The sequence below is a fragment of the Podarcis filfolensis genome (genome assembly GCF_964270895.1).
Source record: "Podarcis filfolensis genome assembly, chromosome: 4".
Lineage (NCBI taxonomy): Eukaryota > Metazoa > Chordata > Lepidosauria > Squamata > Lacertidae > Podarcis > Podarcis filfolensis.
Window position 1 is genome coordinate 22,363,287 of NC_139607.1, and position 16,753 is coordinate 22,380,039.

General features: G+C 44.9%; 1 protein-coding gene across 6 annotated transcripts in view; it reads right to left on the minus strand.

Moving 5' to 3' along the window:
- The window catches only part of TMTC4 (transmembrane O-mannosyltransferase targeting cadherins 4), a 67,734-nt gene that overhangs the window by 40,195 nt on the left and 10,786 nt on the right, over positions 1-16,753 (minus strand). Inside the window, exons 5-9 of one of the 6 annotated variants that reach the window (XM_083610642.1) lie at positions 13,588-13,718; positions 13,368-13,448; positions 10,931-11,036; positions 10,278-10,345; positions 2,984-3,199 (exon numbers count right to left, since the gene is read on the minus strand). In XM_083610642.1, coding sequence (XP_083466768.1) covers positions 2,984-3,199; positions 10,278-10,301 — 240 coding nt within the window. In that variant the 5' untranslated portion in view covers positions 10,302-10,345; positions 10,931-11,036; positions 13,368-13,448; positions 13,588-13,718. Of the gene's footprint in view, positions 1-2,983; positions 3,200-6,000; positions 6,180-10,277; positions 10,346-10,930; positions 11,037-11,683; positions 11,858-13,367; positions 13,449-13,587; positions 13,799-16,753 lie in introns of those variants that run through there. The other 5 variants (XM_083610640.1, XM_083610641.1, XM_083610643.1 and 2 more) reach the window with 5 other exon arrangements.

A 16,753-nucleotide genomic window follows, 5' to 3' on the forward strand; every position in this document is an offset into this window, starting at 1 on the left:
AAGACTGCTCTATATCCAAACTGCACATTTACCATTGCATGTACATGAAGCAGGATGTCTAGCCAATAAGGTACATCTATGAAATATCTTTCTGGCGAGCTCTGAGCAGAGACTCAAACCTCTACAAATTTGTTGGGTTCAACTCTAGCTCAGGGTTATCATTTTTTCTTTCTTTTTCCTTCTTTAGATAAGAACGTGATGAACAAAATTATTCCTCTCATTTCAAAGAGTTTTCTCTTTGTTCAGAAAGTTTGGTTTCTCTTTTTTGTTAAAAAGCCCCCCCCCCCCCAATCATTTCAATATGCTTTCCTTGTTAGCGGTCAGATTTTACTCATAAATATAAATTGGGACTAAATACAGAGTTATATTTTCAGGGCTTGGTACTCTGTTACCATCATGGCTAGTATTTCAAAAAGAATGCTAATTTTGGGAATGCATTTTGTGAATATTCTAACACCGTTTCCTTGCCCTTTAGAGCGACAGTGTTCAGTTAATTAATGAGTTAAATTAACTGAATAAAAATGTTTTGATCAACTAAAGAGGTGACCCAGCACTGGTTTATTTATTCGTTTAAGGAGATTATTTTAATAGTTAGAATGTGGAAAAATCTGTGTGTAGCTGTGCCATATTTGAAGAGGCATCCCACTTCACCCTCACACAGAAGGGAATACCTATATATATAAGCTGAGAACTAACAGCCTGGATTGCACATCACATTAAACCACAGATTAAAATAAACTATTGTTTAATGTGATCAAGCAGAATGTTGGTGGATGATGCTCAAAAGTTCCCGCAGCGCTTTTCCTCCTCGCCCTCCTGCTGCTGTTGCATTGTGGATGAAGCAAGTCAGATTCTGGTTTGTCATGTTGTTGAAACCCAAGTGTGCGGTTTGTTTCCCCCAAACAAACCACAAGCAGGGACCAAGGTTTGCTCTTGGCTTACCACCTGTCACTTGTTTTGGGGGAAAGAAACCGCACCAGCTCAGATTCATACAACATGACAAGCCAGACTCTGGCTTGTATTGTCTGTGGCTGAATAGCAGCAAGGACTCAGGCAAGAGTGCCATGAGAACTTCTGAACAGTGTGAAGCAACACGCTCCTCCTTCCTATTAAAATCTAGTTTGTTTTATAATACAGTTTAATGTGATGTGCAAACTGGGCTAATATATGCTGTTTTTCTTCAGAAGTATTGTTTTATTCATATGCCTTCTGTTCCAATTGTAGCAATTCATTAATCAAGTGACTGGTTAAAATCCACATGATTAGTTAAATGTGACTAAGAGGTCTTTAGTGCAGTGACTGCCCTATAGAAGACCACTGCTCACAGAATGTCCTTTCCTTGCAAATATAAGGTGGAGAACAGCAATTAATCTTTTTTTTCTTCTTTACTAAATTATAGCTAATCAATTAAAGCTTTAAAACAGTGTACAACTTCCTAAGTCCACAAGTCTTAGAAACACACAAAGAGTTGTATTAATTTACCTCACTATGGGTTTTGTAGGAAATACACAAACACACAATTGTCACACTTAAAAAGGTAAAGGGACCCCTGACCATTAGGTCCAGTCGTGACCGACTCTGGGGTTGCGGCACTCATCTCACTTTATTGGCCAAGGGAGCCGGCGTACAGCTTCCGGGTCATGTGGCCAGCATGACTAAGCCGCTTCTGACAAACCAGAGCAGTGCACGGAAACGTCGTTTACCTTCCCACCAGAGCGGTACCTATTTATCTACTTGCACTTTGACGTGCTTTCGAACTGCTAGGTGGGCAGGAGCAGGGACCAAACAACGGGAGCTCACACTGTCGCGGGGATTCGAACCGCTGACCTTCTGATCGGCAAGCCCAAGGCTCTGTGGTTTAACCCACAGCGCCACCCGCGTCCCACTTACCTGGGTGTTAAGTCTTGTTTAACTCAATGGGCCTTATTTCTGAGTAGACATGCACAGGGTAAAGCTTTAACATGGGTTGCGGACACATGGGAGTCTGAAGTGGATTTGATGCATCCCATATGTGCATGATTTATATATCGTTCATGCGATGTTGTCCTCATCCAATTAAATTTGAATTTCCCCACTCTGCGGATAATGCAGATGTACTGAAGTGCAATGTGTGGGTGAGGTTTTTTCACATGCATGGTGAAGTTTTTCTGGGCGCATCTATCCTATTGCCATTGGGGGAACGTATCTCAGTGGGTTGCTGGTGGGTCGAGGTGTCACAGATGGGATTTTTTTGGTTTTGAACTTGCTGTTTTGTGCAAGTCTGATAATTCAAGTGTTTTTTTAAAAAAGGATAACACGTGCACAAATAAACAAATACCTGTGCACATGCCCAAAATGGACCTCAGATTTCTGGGACATGGGGAAGGCTGGGAAGTGCAAATTGAACGAAAGGCACAAACAACACCCAGAGCTAACGCTTCCCATTAAGCTCCAACCACCTGTGTGTATAGGAAACTCTGAGATACTGTTCAATTGAAAATGCTCGCGTGCAAAGAAACATCTACAAAAGTGGATGGGGAGGAAAAATCAGATCTGTGTGACCTATGTGTGCCTCAACACTCTGCTGTGTACACAGTCACCATATATATTATTTGGTCCACAGAGATTACTATTCCACAAAGAGTTTTACTAACCTACCTCCCCATGTGTTTTGTGGCCAAACAACAACAAACTTTCCTGTAATCCCTAGAAGTTAGGGCTGCCAACCATTTTTTAAAAAGCTGATTAACTAAATGAGTTTTAATTGACCAAATTTGCATAAATCACAAGCAAAAGCATACTTCTTGGCTTTTTTGGACTGTGCATGTATACATATCGCAGCAGGGGAGTCAGCTTTTTGAGGCTGGTGCTTGCCACCAGTAGCTAGCAACCCTAGCAACCTTACCTCTTTGCTGGAGGAGATTCTTACTCACGACAGATTGCTAGGTGAATGGCTATTTACAAGCCCTGATCTTGTAAGGCCCACAACTGGAAAAACACCAACCTTATTATTGATTATAGCTTCGGAGTCATCAAAGACAAAGTCCCCATTGTAGCTGTTTGCAAAGCAGATGAAGGAAAGGAGTCCCACAACACTTTTGGCCCAGTGTGCTGGAAGGGGCAGTAGTGGTATGTCATGGTCCAGGTTACTGTCTGCCTGTGCCATTCTGTACGATACTTGTCCAAAATTTGGAGTGCCAACATTATGATGGTTGCAAATCTGAAAGAAATAGGATGTATATATTTATAAACAGCTAGCACAGCCTTTTTACAAAAAAAAACCTGCACCGTTTGTAGCCTGCCTACACCTAGGGGTGGGTGTTATTTATGGTGAACTAGTAGTCTGGGGAGGAGGGGGAGAAGAAGCAAACTTTCTTTCAGCATTCAAAGCAGCCATTCCTAAGCTGGTGCCCTACAGATGTTTGGAACTACAACTTTCAGCCAGGATTGTCAATGCTCAGGGTTAATGGGAACAGGGACTCTCAAGCCCCATCCCCAGGAGGAACCAGGTTGGGAAAAGCTGGCCCCAAGGCTTCCCTGCTGGCTACGGATGTGTGGTTTTTATATCATGGCTTGGCAGCACCATGCCGTTAAATGCATTCTGTGGTTATGTTACCACTTGGCAAATGACTGCTCATATCCACTCAGGTTATGGAATAGCTGGATCCAAAAGGCATGCTGGAAATTAGTCTATTTATTCCAGAGTGGATTTGGAGTGGATTTGGAAGTATGGGTCTACCCACCCCTAATTAAGACGACGAGCAAAGCAAAACTAAATATGTTCAAAGCACTTCCACATGGTTCTCAGGCAGCATCTTCCAATGGCAGCATCCAGTAACTGTTACCCACAAGATACCTGTGCATATCATGTCCAGTCTCCTGCAATGTCAAGTTCATTGAGAAATGGGTGTGCCAAAGCCGTTGAGAGTGGGGAAGCCCACAGTGCAAGAAGCTATTGTTACGTTAGGATTTCTACATCTTACAGTTATAACAGATAACAAGCAGAAAATCACTTGGACTTGTGCTTTCTCAACACGGGACAAGTGGAAGACTCGAAGAGCCTTTAGCCTGACTGCAGAATATTTTCTAAAGTTCACCCTCCTTCCTGTCTCTCCATTACCCTCTGGCCTAGCATCTCCAAAACCAACAAGTTTAACCAGATCTATCCCCCCCCCCAACTTTGAAATTTTAGGGTGCAGAATTTAGACCCTCTATCCTCACCTCCCTGTTTATCATACTACATAAGTGGTTTGTTTTCCTCTTCTTTTTTATCTTTGAAGTCATTATGCACCATAATGTGGTGTTGTTTTTCGTATTTTGTTTTCCAGCGTGTAATTTTTTTTTATGTTGCTCACTACTGGACTTGCAAAAGATGCCCACTAAAAACAAAGTGCTTGCTGGAAAGACCAACTGGACCTACTTGTTGTGCGCAGCTATTAATGCAGTCCAGAACTGAGCCCTTGTTACTATAGCAATGTCCCCTACAGAAGTACCTATAAAAAATACATGAAGTGGCATACAATAACTAACAGCAACCTTCCTCCCAGCATGCTAATATTCCAATTCCCTGGGCTTTTAAACCAACCTATTGGCCCCAAAAATAAATAGCTAGATGTGTTGTGGGAAAGGGGAGGCTGTTAAAACAGAATTGCAGTTCTTTTAAATGAAGAAAGAAAGCAGTTTCCAACATTGCTATAATGGACCTGGTTGCAGAAGTTGTTTTTGTGTCCCGTCCCCCCCACCACTGGCACTAAATGAGTATAATCTCTTCTGAAAATAAGGGGGAGAAACCTATTTATACATAAGTATATAATGAATCTTGCCCTCTTTCCTGTCTGAGTTCTGAAGGTCTCCAGAGTGGAACACACACACCATCGGTGTGGTAAATTTGTTGGAACAAATTATGGCACTGTGCCCAACACAGGTGTGCAATCCTATGGCTGCTGTTTCCTCAGAAGCAAGGCCTACCAAATTCTATGTGACTTATTCCCAAGTAAGCATACACAGGGTTGCATGCTTCAGCCTGTCTGCTGGTTTCTGTTGTCTTTGTTCTGTAGCTCTTGCGGGGCATGGGGTAATGCGTGCCACTTTCTGGCATGTCATCAAAAACTCTAAAACGATCATGTAAATGTTCTTTCCTCCCCCTTCCACAATTTGGGAAGAATGATGGAAGACCCACAGTAAAGACTCTGCCAGTCAGCAGTTTCCACTTAAATGGCAGAGTTTCAAAATAATAATAATCCACAACTAGGCTGAACAGCAGACCTTAATAAACACAGGCCATTCTTTAAAATAAAAACCCATGGAACTTGTGCTTTCCCCAAGGAAGAATCCAAACTCGTGTGTTTAAAAAGAGCCAAGCACTGTGACTGCAGACAAAAGACGAGGTGAAGATCCCAGTTCCCCCTCTGGATCTGTTATCGAAAGTGGTTCAGCACAGTGCCGCGAAGAACATCATTGTCTAATAGCAATCTTGTGGAAAGGAAACGTGCAGCTGATCCGATACGCGCCTACTCAGAAGCCAGTCCCGCTAAGTTTAATAGGGCTGCTTTTCCTCGCAAGATGTTTTAAGGACTGCATTTCCCCAAACCCACAGTGTAGCAAAGGCAGGTAACGCGCTCCTCGGGACGGAGATGGGGCTGGAACGACCCCAGAGGATCGGGGTCGTGGCGGGGGAGAGGTGCTGGCGAGGAGGCGATCCTAACAACTCTAGCAAGAGAGAAAGAAAAGAGCGAGGGAGTTGTGGCTGTTATGAGGAAGTGCCTGAAAAAGTGACCTTGGTGGGATCCGTCCCTCGCCAGAGAGCCACCTTTTGTTTGCGTCTCGTGTGCTTCCTTTTGTCTTGGGAGTGCGCTCTCGAAGTGGGTGCGGAACCGGGCGCTTCCCCTGCCGCATAGAGCGCCCAGGGGCGCTTCCCATGCAGAGGGACCCCTTCCCATCTGCCGCCAGCCCTTGCGCCCGCCTCGGGGCCCCTCCAGACCCAGACACGCGCGCATGCTCCCCGCCCCGCCCTGGCTTTACCTGCAGCTAGAAGGAGCCCGAGCGGCATCTCCCACCCGAGCGCGCAACTCTGATCCGCGCTCTCCTGCTGAAGCCGCGGGGCCGCGGGATGGGCCGGGCCGGGGGAGGAGCCGCCGTGCCTCTCCGCTCCCGAAAGATCCCTCCGAGCCCATTGGCTCTCCGGACTTCCTCCTCCTCCCAGCCCCGCTGTAGTAGCAGCACTCGCTCATTGGCGAGGCGAGGTTGACGTCTGCAAGGCGGAGCGCAGCCAGCGCCGGGGTGGGGCGCAGGGGAGCGGAGCCTGAGCGTGGGAATCTTGCTTGCCCGAGGTCTGAACTGGAGGTGTGAAGGCGGCGGGTGGAGATGTCCACGCAGGCACTGAACATGGAACTGTCCTTCCCGCGCGCTGCACAAATCTATAGTGCGTTTTTGGAGTGCTGCGTACAGAGTTCTGGGCGCCTCGCGTCAAAAAGGATATTGAAGAGTTGGGAAAGCGATCAAGGTGGATGGAACGACTCCCCGATGAAGAAAGGTTGCAGCATTTGGGTCTTTTTAGTTTGGAGGGGGGGGAAAGGCGAGGAAGTGGCGGCATAATAGAAGTTTATAAAATTATGCACTGCGTGGAGTAAGCAGCTAAAGAAAAGTGTTTCTTCCTCTCTCATTTGTTGCGTAGTCGTTTAGTCGTGTCCGACTCTTCGTGACCCCATGGACCAGAGCACGCCAGGCTCTCCTGTCTTCCACTGCCTCCCGCAGTTTGGTCAAACTCATGCTGGTAGCTTCCAGAACACTATCCAACCATCTCGTCCTCTGTCGTCCCCTTCTCCTTCTGCCCTCCATCTTTCCCAACATCAGGGTCTTTTCCAGGGAGTCGTCTCTTCTCATGAGGTGGCCAAAGTACTGGAGTCCCAGCTTCAGGATCTGTCCTTCCAGTGAGCACTCAGGGCTGATTTCCTTCAGAATGGATAGGTCTGATCTTCTTGCAGTCCATGGGACTCTCAAGAGTCTCCTCCAGCACCATAATTCAAAAGCATCAATTCTTTGGCTATCAGCCTTCTTTATGGTCCAGCTCTCACTTCCATACATCACTACTGGGAAAACCATAGCACTATAGAAATCATGGGAAATCGGACGAAGCTGGATGTTGGAAGGTTTAGGACACATTTAATGTGCAGCACATAGTCAGAACTATGGGAACTTGCTCCCTCAGGAGGGGGTGATAGCAACAAGCTTGGATGGCTTTAGAGGACGATTGGACAAAATCATGGAGGAGAGAGCTAACAGGGTCTACTGGCCATGACGACTGTGCTCTACCTCCACAGCTGGAGGGAGCAGTGCTTCTGAACAGCAGGTGCTTGAACCATAGGAGGGGAGAGAGTGTTCTTGTGCTCGTGTTTTGTACCCTGTTTTCGCCCCAGGCATGCGGCTGACCACTGCAAGAACATGATGCTGGACTAAGCAGGCCACTCTTAGGTTCTTACGTTCTTAGAAAATATTTCTGGGTTGCAGAAAGGCACAGTCTTTGCAGGCCTATTTACAAGGGGCAGGGGCACATATATTTATTAAATAAAATTTATATAGTGCTTGATTGTAGAAGAAAACCCCACCGCGGTTTACAAAAGGAAAAAACAACAATCACTTAAAAACAAAACCTACAGCCATAATTTATGGCCCACATAAATCTGTTTCTGTGGCTTCAGATTCCAGGATCAGTAGGATTTCTGGTAGTATTTCTATCTATTTTCTTCTGGCAAGGGGCCCCTGAGCCCCCTGAAGGAGTGCTGGTGACTGTATGCCAAGCATAAGTCATAATCAGAACTTACAAAGAGTCTTGTAGCACCCTGAAGGACAACCCATTTATTAGGGTATAAACTTTAGTGGACAATACCTCATTTTATCCAGTAACGTGAACTGTTATCTTAAGTCCGCAGATATATATATGGGGAAGGTGTGAGATGTAAACCCATGAGATGAGAAGGAAAGGAAATGCAAATATATATCCATACATCTAAAATCAGAATTCCCTTCTGACATAACATGGCATGCCAATGCTGGGAAAGAGCTGCAGACACAGTGGCCTGCTTTGAAAAAAAGGTGACGACTGTTCCTACTACCTCTAGGTAAAGGTAAAGGGACCCCTGACCGCAAGGTCCAGTCATGGACGACTCTGGGGTTGCGACGCTCATCTCGCTTTACTGCTCGAGGGAGCCGGCATACAGCTTCCGGGTCATGTGGCCAGCATGACTAAGCCACTTCTGGCGAACCAGAGCAGCGCACGGAAACGCCGTTTACCTTCCCGCTGGAGTGGTACCTATTTATCTACTTTCGAACTGCTAGGTTGGCAGGAGCAGGGACCGAGCAATGGGAGCTCACCCTGTTGTGGGGATTTGAACCGCCGACCTTCTGATCAGCAAGCCTTAGGCTCAGTGTTTTAGACCGCAGCTATGGTTTAGACCACACTACCTCTATGTTACCACAATTTAGAAGCTGTGCGTTCCCCATCACTTTAAATGTTGGAGAGAAAAGGAAGGTTATTGCTATTGCTATTCTTTAACCCAGCTTTGAGACAAGAAAGTGGTTAAAGAGTCATTCAAATCCAGCTGACCTTAAAGATGGGCTGAGACATGGAGAGCCCAAATCACTTTTTAAAAAAGTAATAATAATAATAATATGAAATGCTTTTGAATTATGGTGCTGGAGGAGACTCTTGAGAGTCCCATGGACTGCAAGAAGATCAAACCTATCCATTCTTAAGGAAATCAGCCCTGAGTGCTCACTGGAAGGACAGATCCTGAAGCTGAGGCTCCAATACTTTGGCCACCTCATGAGAAGAGAAGACTCCCTGGAAAAGACCCTGATGTTGGGAAAGATGGAGGGCAGAAGGAGAAGGGGACGACAGAGGACGAGATGGTTGGATAGTGTTCTCGAAGCTACCAGCATGAGTTTGACCAAACTGCGGGAGGCAGTGGAAGACAGAAGTGCCTGGCATGCTCTGGTCCATGGGGTCACGAAGAGTCGGACACGACTAAACAACAACAACAATAATATGAAAGAACTGTGGTTACTTTCTGTTATGCTTCACTGATTTGTTTTTTTCTTCCAGAGGAGCAGCATTTTCTTATTTCCAGTTCCTAGTTCAATACAAGGGTGCAGACATAATCTGAGTAACAGACAAGTGTTTGAAGAGCTCTGCACCACAAAATATGCTTTGGTCACCACCCCATATTGGAGGTCCATACCGCAGGGAGACTGTATAGCCTGAAGCTTTTGTTTTGGCACAGAGTGCTCTCAAACATTTGCTTCCTTAGGTAACTCACCTATGAGTTATTTATTTAGTATGCGCACACATTATTTTCAGAGTATGGCATAACTGCTCCAAAGCAACATTGAATGGTTTTACTTATAGCAAATAAATGAATGTAAAATTCAAGATCTATTCATTCATTCTGGCAAACTGGAGGAAGTCATTAAATTTCAGATGGTGTGATCCTCTATTATTACATCCTAATCTGCATGGCTCTTTACCTATGCTCTTTTAATCATAGGTCAAATATGTAAGAAAACACCCAACCCTTCTTTATATTCTTCTTCTAGAATATAATTATCTTCCTAACTTTGCAACATAGGGGTCAATAACTGTGTTCTGATTTCAGTTAAAATATCCTTTCAGTGGCCATTCATTTTGCATTGCAGTCTCCATACTGCTGTCATTAAGACCAATGATCCAGATATAGCAAGGTACTCATGACATATTAACCAGTGGCCTTTATAGCTGTGTTAAAAATGAAATACAGTAAAGTTACTACAGTGCGGTATAATGTCTTTATTTGAAGTGGAACTATTGCTTTCCCTAACTCTTCTGCCATTAGCACTCTGGTCTATAGAACAGCAACCCTGAAAAGTTTATGGGAAATAGAGATAATGGGTTTGTAGGCTGATATTCAACTAAGTTTTACTCTTAAGTAGCTGCCCAGAGTGGCTTGGGCAACCGAGTCAGATGGGCGGAGTACAAATAATAAATTATTATTATTATTATTATTATTATTACTCAGAGTAGACTCATTGAAATAAATGTAGCCCCAATTTAGGCATGTTCATTAACTGCAATTGGTCTACTCTGTGTAAAACATAATAGAGTACCACTTGTAGTGTTTGGTTAATCTCTAGTCCTGCAAACTAAACAGTCTGAACTCTTCCCTTCCCCACAGTTAACCTCAGTGCTCTTTCCAGAGAGAAAATTTATTCATGTATAACAATGGATCATTGTTGTAAATCACATATTTAAGCATAAATTGACTTACCTGAACATGAGTAGTTGTAACCATCTATGGTTGCCATCAAAAAACTCTTTCTTATGTGGGATTGTATTCTATCAGACAAAACGGGGTGGGGGGTGGGGAGAGACTGATCAGAAGATTTAGTGAAATATGGAACACAGGAATCATTTTTCAAAAACGTAGGTTTTCTTCCGAACTTGCATCCAGCAATAAATAAGATATTTATCAGAGATAAGAATGGATTCAACTTGCATTAGATACAGCTACAAGTCTCCTACCATCTTCAGTGGGGGCTGGAGAGGTCCCAAGATGCCCAGTGTATAAAATATATTCCAGGACATTCTACATCTCTCAAACATTATTTTGGAAATGTTTCCTAAGAAGACTATTTAAGGGTAATAAAACTGCCATAGTATGTTACTTTTATTCCATTAGTCTCTCTGAAGATGTGGTTTTAAGACTACTCTGTTGTAATACTTTAGATAGATGGAAATGTAAGCTCAGAGGAGCAGAGCAAATGATATTCCACCAAGTGTTTAGTACATATGGAGCAAGAGATAGCAAGCTGACCCCCTGCTCAGGAGGCTATGTCTGTTGGGTGGATGGTCTGTATATTTTATGAAGGGCAAGGAAAGCAATCTAGAAGCAAGTGGGAGATACTACCACAAGAAACTTACCCTTACTTGGTCCTATAGGCAGACCATGGCTTTTGAGGTCTAAGATCCATGTGGCTCCTCCACACCTGGGATTAGGGACTAGGCCTTGCAACAATTCTGCCATTTTCTTGAAAAAGGGAGACAACAGTGACTTAAGAGAAGCAAGAGGAAAGCAGGGCCCATATAAAAGGATTCTGTTTAGTGATGACAATTACATGAGGAAACTCATCTGTGGCCTCCACCCACATTTATTTATTTGTTTGCTTGTTCCTTATTTACTGAATAATTAGGCTCCGTAGTTATCGCTTGTCTGGGCATTGCACAAAGAAAAAGAATCCAAACCACAGCCAACAACCAATATGGAAACTGCATTAGACAACGACGAAAGGGTACTAAAAAATAAATAAATTTCAAATCACAATGCCAGCCATTAAATAAAAAGAAAGTAGAAAGACATCGGGTGCTATGCAACTAAAAGCTTTGTACACACTCCACCTTTAAAGCACATCCAAAGCGCATTCGTTCCCTCAAATAATCCTTCTTCATTGCCTGTAGGGGGCAGTTATATTTGTTTCCTTCAGACACGGCCTACTGTCTCGCCACCAATTTATCTTGACTAGACGTCTCAGCACCACACACATGGCCTTGTGCTCAGTTTCCCCCTGGAGTGATTTCTCTCAGCAACTTCACAGGCCTCTGTAAACACCACACACACACAGAAGATTCACTGCCACAGGGAGGAATATCCAGGAACTGGGCAGCAGCAAATATTACTTTTCTTCACAAAGATCAGCTCTACTCCCATCTCTCTTGTCAGAATCAATTGTCATCCCCAAAGGCACTAAAATAAATTTGGTGCTTGTACAGGCATTCGCCGGAGGGGAGGAAGGAACACAGTGCTGCTTCCCTTTCCACTTCAGGAGTGTTATCCCTGAACCTGCATTGGCAGATGTGATGGGGAAGGCAAGGGTGGGGGGAAGCAGCCCCCATACATGCTAGCTTGCTGTTCTCCACACCTAGTATTTTTTAAAGTGTCTTTCAGAAATCTAACATTTGGAACAAAGCTTTTCCCTGAAATGCATTCTTGCCTATTGTGTGCACATTCGTGTGTTTTTTCTCCATTTCCTGTCACTGTAACCTGACAATAGTAGCATGTGCAAATACATGAGGGAAGGGCAACAAAGCTTTGCTGTAGCAAGAGCAGCCTTAGCAGCACATAGCTGTCAAGCGTCCCTTATTTGGCAGGACAGTTCCTTATCCCAGTGCCATGTCCCGCTGCTGTCCCTTATTGATGATGTCCCTTAAATAAGCTACTGAAGGTAATGGGGCCCTTTCTATCTCCAGCTGTCCTTTGTCAACAACAAATTGTTGCTGTTTTTGTGTGTTGAATATATGCTATATGGTAATTTATGGACCTAATAGGTATCTAAAGCCATTTGCACACAACAAAATATGTATTTTATCAAAGTAATTGTTGATCCCTTATTTTGGCTGCTGGTCCCTTATTTTTGAGGCTGCTGGTCCCTTATTTTCAAATCTGTAAGTTGACAGCTATGGCAGGAAGCGAAAAATGTGTTCGCTTTAACTGAAACAAACGGACATATCCAGGCAGGTGCTAGCATGTATGTGTCGATTGTCTCAAGTTACAGGCAGGGCAGAGAATTCTTTGTTATTGGCCCTACTTTTATTTATATATTGCGTTTCTATCCTCCCTTTTTCTCCAAGGACCTCAAGGTGGCATACATGGTTCTCCCCTTTCTCATTTAATCCCCACAACAACTCTGTGAGGTAGGTTAGATGAAGAGGCAGTCACTGGCCCAAGGTCACCCAGCAAGCTTCATGGCTGAGTGGTGGTTCGAACCCTTGTCCCCCAGGTCCTAGTCCAACCCTTTAACCAACTGGCTCTCACTAGTATTCACACATGTTACATACACTGTGCACAAGTAGATGACTCCTATGAGCAAGCAATGCTGAGCTGGTGAGATCTGCACTGGTAGCTACTGGTCTACTTCAAAAGCATGGGAGCATAAAATTGTTTTTACTTGTTGGCAAGTTCCACTGCCCAGACTTCCTGGGGAAGGGAACTCCAGAATCAGGAGAAAAAGCCTTTCACATGGGCCAAATCCCCGGAAGGGACGACAAGAAGAGTCCCCACCTCCTCTGGGTTAACCACAAGATCGGGGACAAATTATATTTAACAAGGTGTGTTGCAGAGGCACCATCTTCTCTGAATGTTGAGGGGCCCTGGATCCCTCAGAAAAAAACATTGGGGGCTGGTGCGAAAGTGCCTTGGCCCCTAGGAGCTGGTGTGTATGGTATGTTGATAAATACCTGAGTCCCAGGCTGTGAAGGGGTTTAGATACCTAAAACCTTAAAGTGGGGCCAGTAGCTTATAGACAGCCAGGACTAGGGTGGCATCACCCCCTTTTGTATGTATATCCATGTATAGCCGTCTCACCTGTAAGTGCAGAAATCCTCAGTTGTAGACACAGTCTGCAGGAGACAAGAAGGCACACAAAGAGATGCTGCCTTTTCCTTACTTGAGAAGAAGAGAATGGCAGTAATTAGATGATACAAATCCTACACCGCTAAGTCTACTCCTGTAAAAATATACATTGTGCTGTGTCAGGGGGAGAGACGCATTAATTAAAGCCTGCGAGTGAAACCACCATGACTACCTGAAGAATTTCCAATCTGTCCGCATAATGTATTTTCATCCTCAATTTCTCTTCCCAGCTCTTGATTTCCTGTGGTATGCCATAATATGCTTTTGTTGTTTCTGCACCAACAATGCAATACAGCAACGTTTCTGGAATTGAATATATAGTGTATTTTCGTCCAAGATTACAAACCTTCTGATTCCTCATTGTTCTGCTTCACTGATATATTCTTCAACAATGATAGAACAGAAACATCCCTCAGTTTTCCCCATTTCACTGAGAAAAACAGGTGTTCTGTTTTCTAAGAAGTGAGCTAGGAACACATTAGGGAACGAGGCAAATAAGTGAGCTTCCATGGGATTTGGACACAGGCCCTTGCAAAGAACTTTGGCGTTAATTTCAAAATAATGAATTTCTATGCAAACAGAACATACCTTTTTGCATTCCAATGTCACACAATACCCAACACACAGTATGGTATTCCCATCCCCCACCCAGTTACTAATATTTCCAGGGCCACCCAATACCCTTTTCTATCTGAGGCAAAAGACAAGGCACACACACTCAATTCCACATACAGAACTTGATTAGGCTGTCAGTTGAATCTTATTACAACACCAAAAACGAGACAGCAACCTCTGATGCACCTGAGGGCAGAAGACTGGTTTACTGGGTGCATGAGATGCACATACAGTCCTGATGTGGCACACACAGTTCTGTTTCCCAGCAGATGGGAACAGTGGCGTAGCGTGGGGGGTGCAGGGGGGGCCGGCCGCACCGGGCGCAACATCTTGGGTTAGGGCAAATCCACGGGTTAGGGAGCGCAAATCCATGGGTTAGGGGGCGCAAATTACTTGCCTTGCCCCGGGTGCTGACAACCCATGCTACGCCACTGGATGGGAATGGCCAAGGGGCTCAGGAGGAATTGCCTCACTTTGCCTAATGGTAGGGCCGTCCCTGTCTACTTCCGGCTCTTCCAGTTTTGTCTTTTTACTATGCACCCCTATTCTCTGCTCAAGTGCTTACTGTAAAGACCGCTTAAGTCACTGCAAATCCTTTGTTTGCATTCAGTAGGCTCTGTGTTGTTTTTCTGTACAAGGAGTCAAACCCAGGAAGAAAATATTTTGCTAATTTACCATTATGTTTTAAACAATCTCTCTCTCTCTCTCTCTCTCTCTCTCTCTCTCTCTCTCTCTCTTTCTCTCTTTCTCTTTTTTCCTGTGGGGAGCAGATAAAAGGCTACTTCCATGAGTAATAAAAACAATTTCAAAATATCTCATGAGCCAGGTTGCTGTTAGCAGCTGCAGCCTGCATTGATACATTATGCATGATTCGCGACGCTCGGAGGCAAAAAGGAGGGGAGAAACCCACCCTCTGCAGGGTCTTCCATCAGTGAATTCCAGTGCTAGGTGAAGTTCCATCATTTCCTATAATTATGGTAACACAGAGCTGTTTACATATTCGAAATGTGTGTTGTTAATAACGGCACAATGTTCTCGTAATATACACAATTCAAAATTAATTTTAATGCAGCAAGAGAGATTGTTTCCTCCCGCATCTGTTGACAAATAGGTTGCGTGTTATTAAGCAGTAAAGTCACAAGGCATAAATTGCAGACTGTTCGGCGGCCACATTTCTCTAAATAATTTTACAACCTTCTCTCCCCTTTCCATAGGTGATATGAACACTGTTTTACTCAGCCTACATGCACTTTTTATGTGCAATATGTTTTCACTCCAATAGGCAGCTCAGATTTTCATATCAAGCTTGAGGAAATGATGCAAGGATGTTGGGGTTATAATGTGACATGTCCACCATTCTGGCCTTTCCCTTTCCCCCATTGCATGGTGTGGATCTGACTTTACTTGCAAGTTCTGTTGAAGTGACTGGGCTTTGCACCCAAATAAATGTGTTTTGGTCCAACCTACCAATATGCAAAGGGACGCGGGTGGCGCTGTGGGTTAAACCACTGAGCCTAGGGCTTGCCGATCAGAAGGTCGGCGGTTCGAATCCCCGCGACGGGGTGAGCTCCCATTGCTCAGTCCCTGCTCCTGCCAACCTAGCAGTTCGAAAGCACGTCAAAGTGCAAGTAGATAAATAGGTACCGCTCTGGCAGGAAGGTAAACGGCGTTTCCGTGCGCTGCTCTGGTTCGCCAGAAGTGGCTTAGTCATGCTGGCCACATGACCTGGAAGCTGTACGCCGGCTCCCTCGGCCAATAAAGCGAGATGAGCGCAACCCCAGAGTTGGCCACGACTGGACCTAATGGTCAGGGGTCCCTTTTCCTTTACCTTTACCAATATGCAATGGAAGCTTTCTTCGCGTTATAAAAGAGCAGATGTGGGAGAGGAATTCCAACTGGGACCATAGATGGAGAAAGGGAAGAAGCTTCCTCCATTGCATGAGACAATCTTGACCCAGCTTGCCCCCAACACACTATTTGTTAAAGAAAAATCAACCACGCAAGGGCAAAGTAACAAACATCATGTCTAGTTTGGGCCTTTGTTGGCAAATCGCAGATGGCCACATGGTGTTCCATGGTGGGAAATCTCTGGCCCATGGGCTGAATGTGGCCCCCTAGGCTTCTCTACCCGGCCCTCAGGGCTGTCCTGAGGCCACAGGTTCTCTCTGGCCCAGCTCTTTGCAACACAACCTTGAATTGTGATTCAGAGGGTTGCACATGTGTGTGTATGTGTCCATGGAAACTTCTGGCTTTTGTGTGGCTGGAATGCAACCTGTTGTACAAAGCTAAAAGTCACTTCCATTGCTCCTTTCAGCTTTTGTCTCTGATTCAGCACCCCATAAAGGCAAATGAGGTGATGCCCTCAACCAGCTCCCACTTGCCTGCCTTCTAAATGGCAACCAGTCCAGTGGGTGCCCCCGGCTGTCAAATTCCTCCTCCTTAAACTCAGCTTTGCTCTTGTAGAACACAGCAGGGAGGAAGATAGGGGCAAAACTAGAATGAATGGCCTCCCCCTGTCATTGGCTCTGGCTCCACCAGCCATTGGATTTCCTGCTTTCTGCCCTTCCAGTCCCAATGTGCAGACGCCACTGAGGAGATTTCACCCCTCCCATATCCAAGAATCTGCTGATGTTCTCTGCTGATTCTCCAGAGAGGAGGGGTGGTGTTCTGCTCAGTACTTATTCCACTCCAGCCTCACATCAAAGAGGGAGAGAGAGAGACTG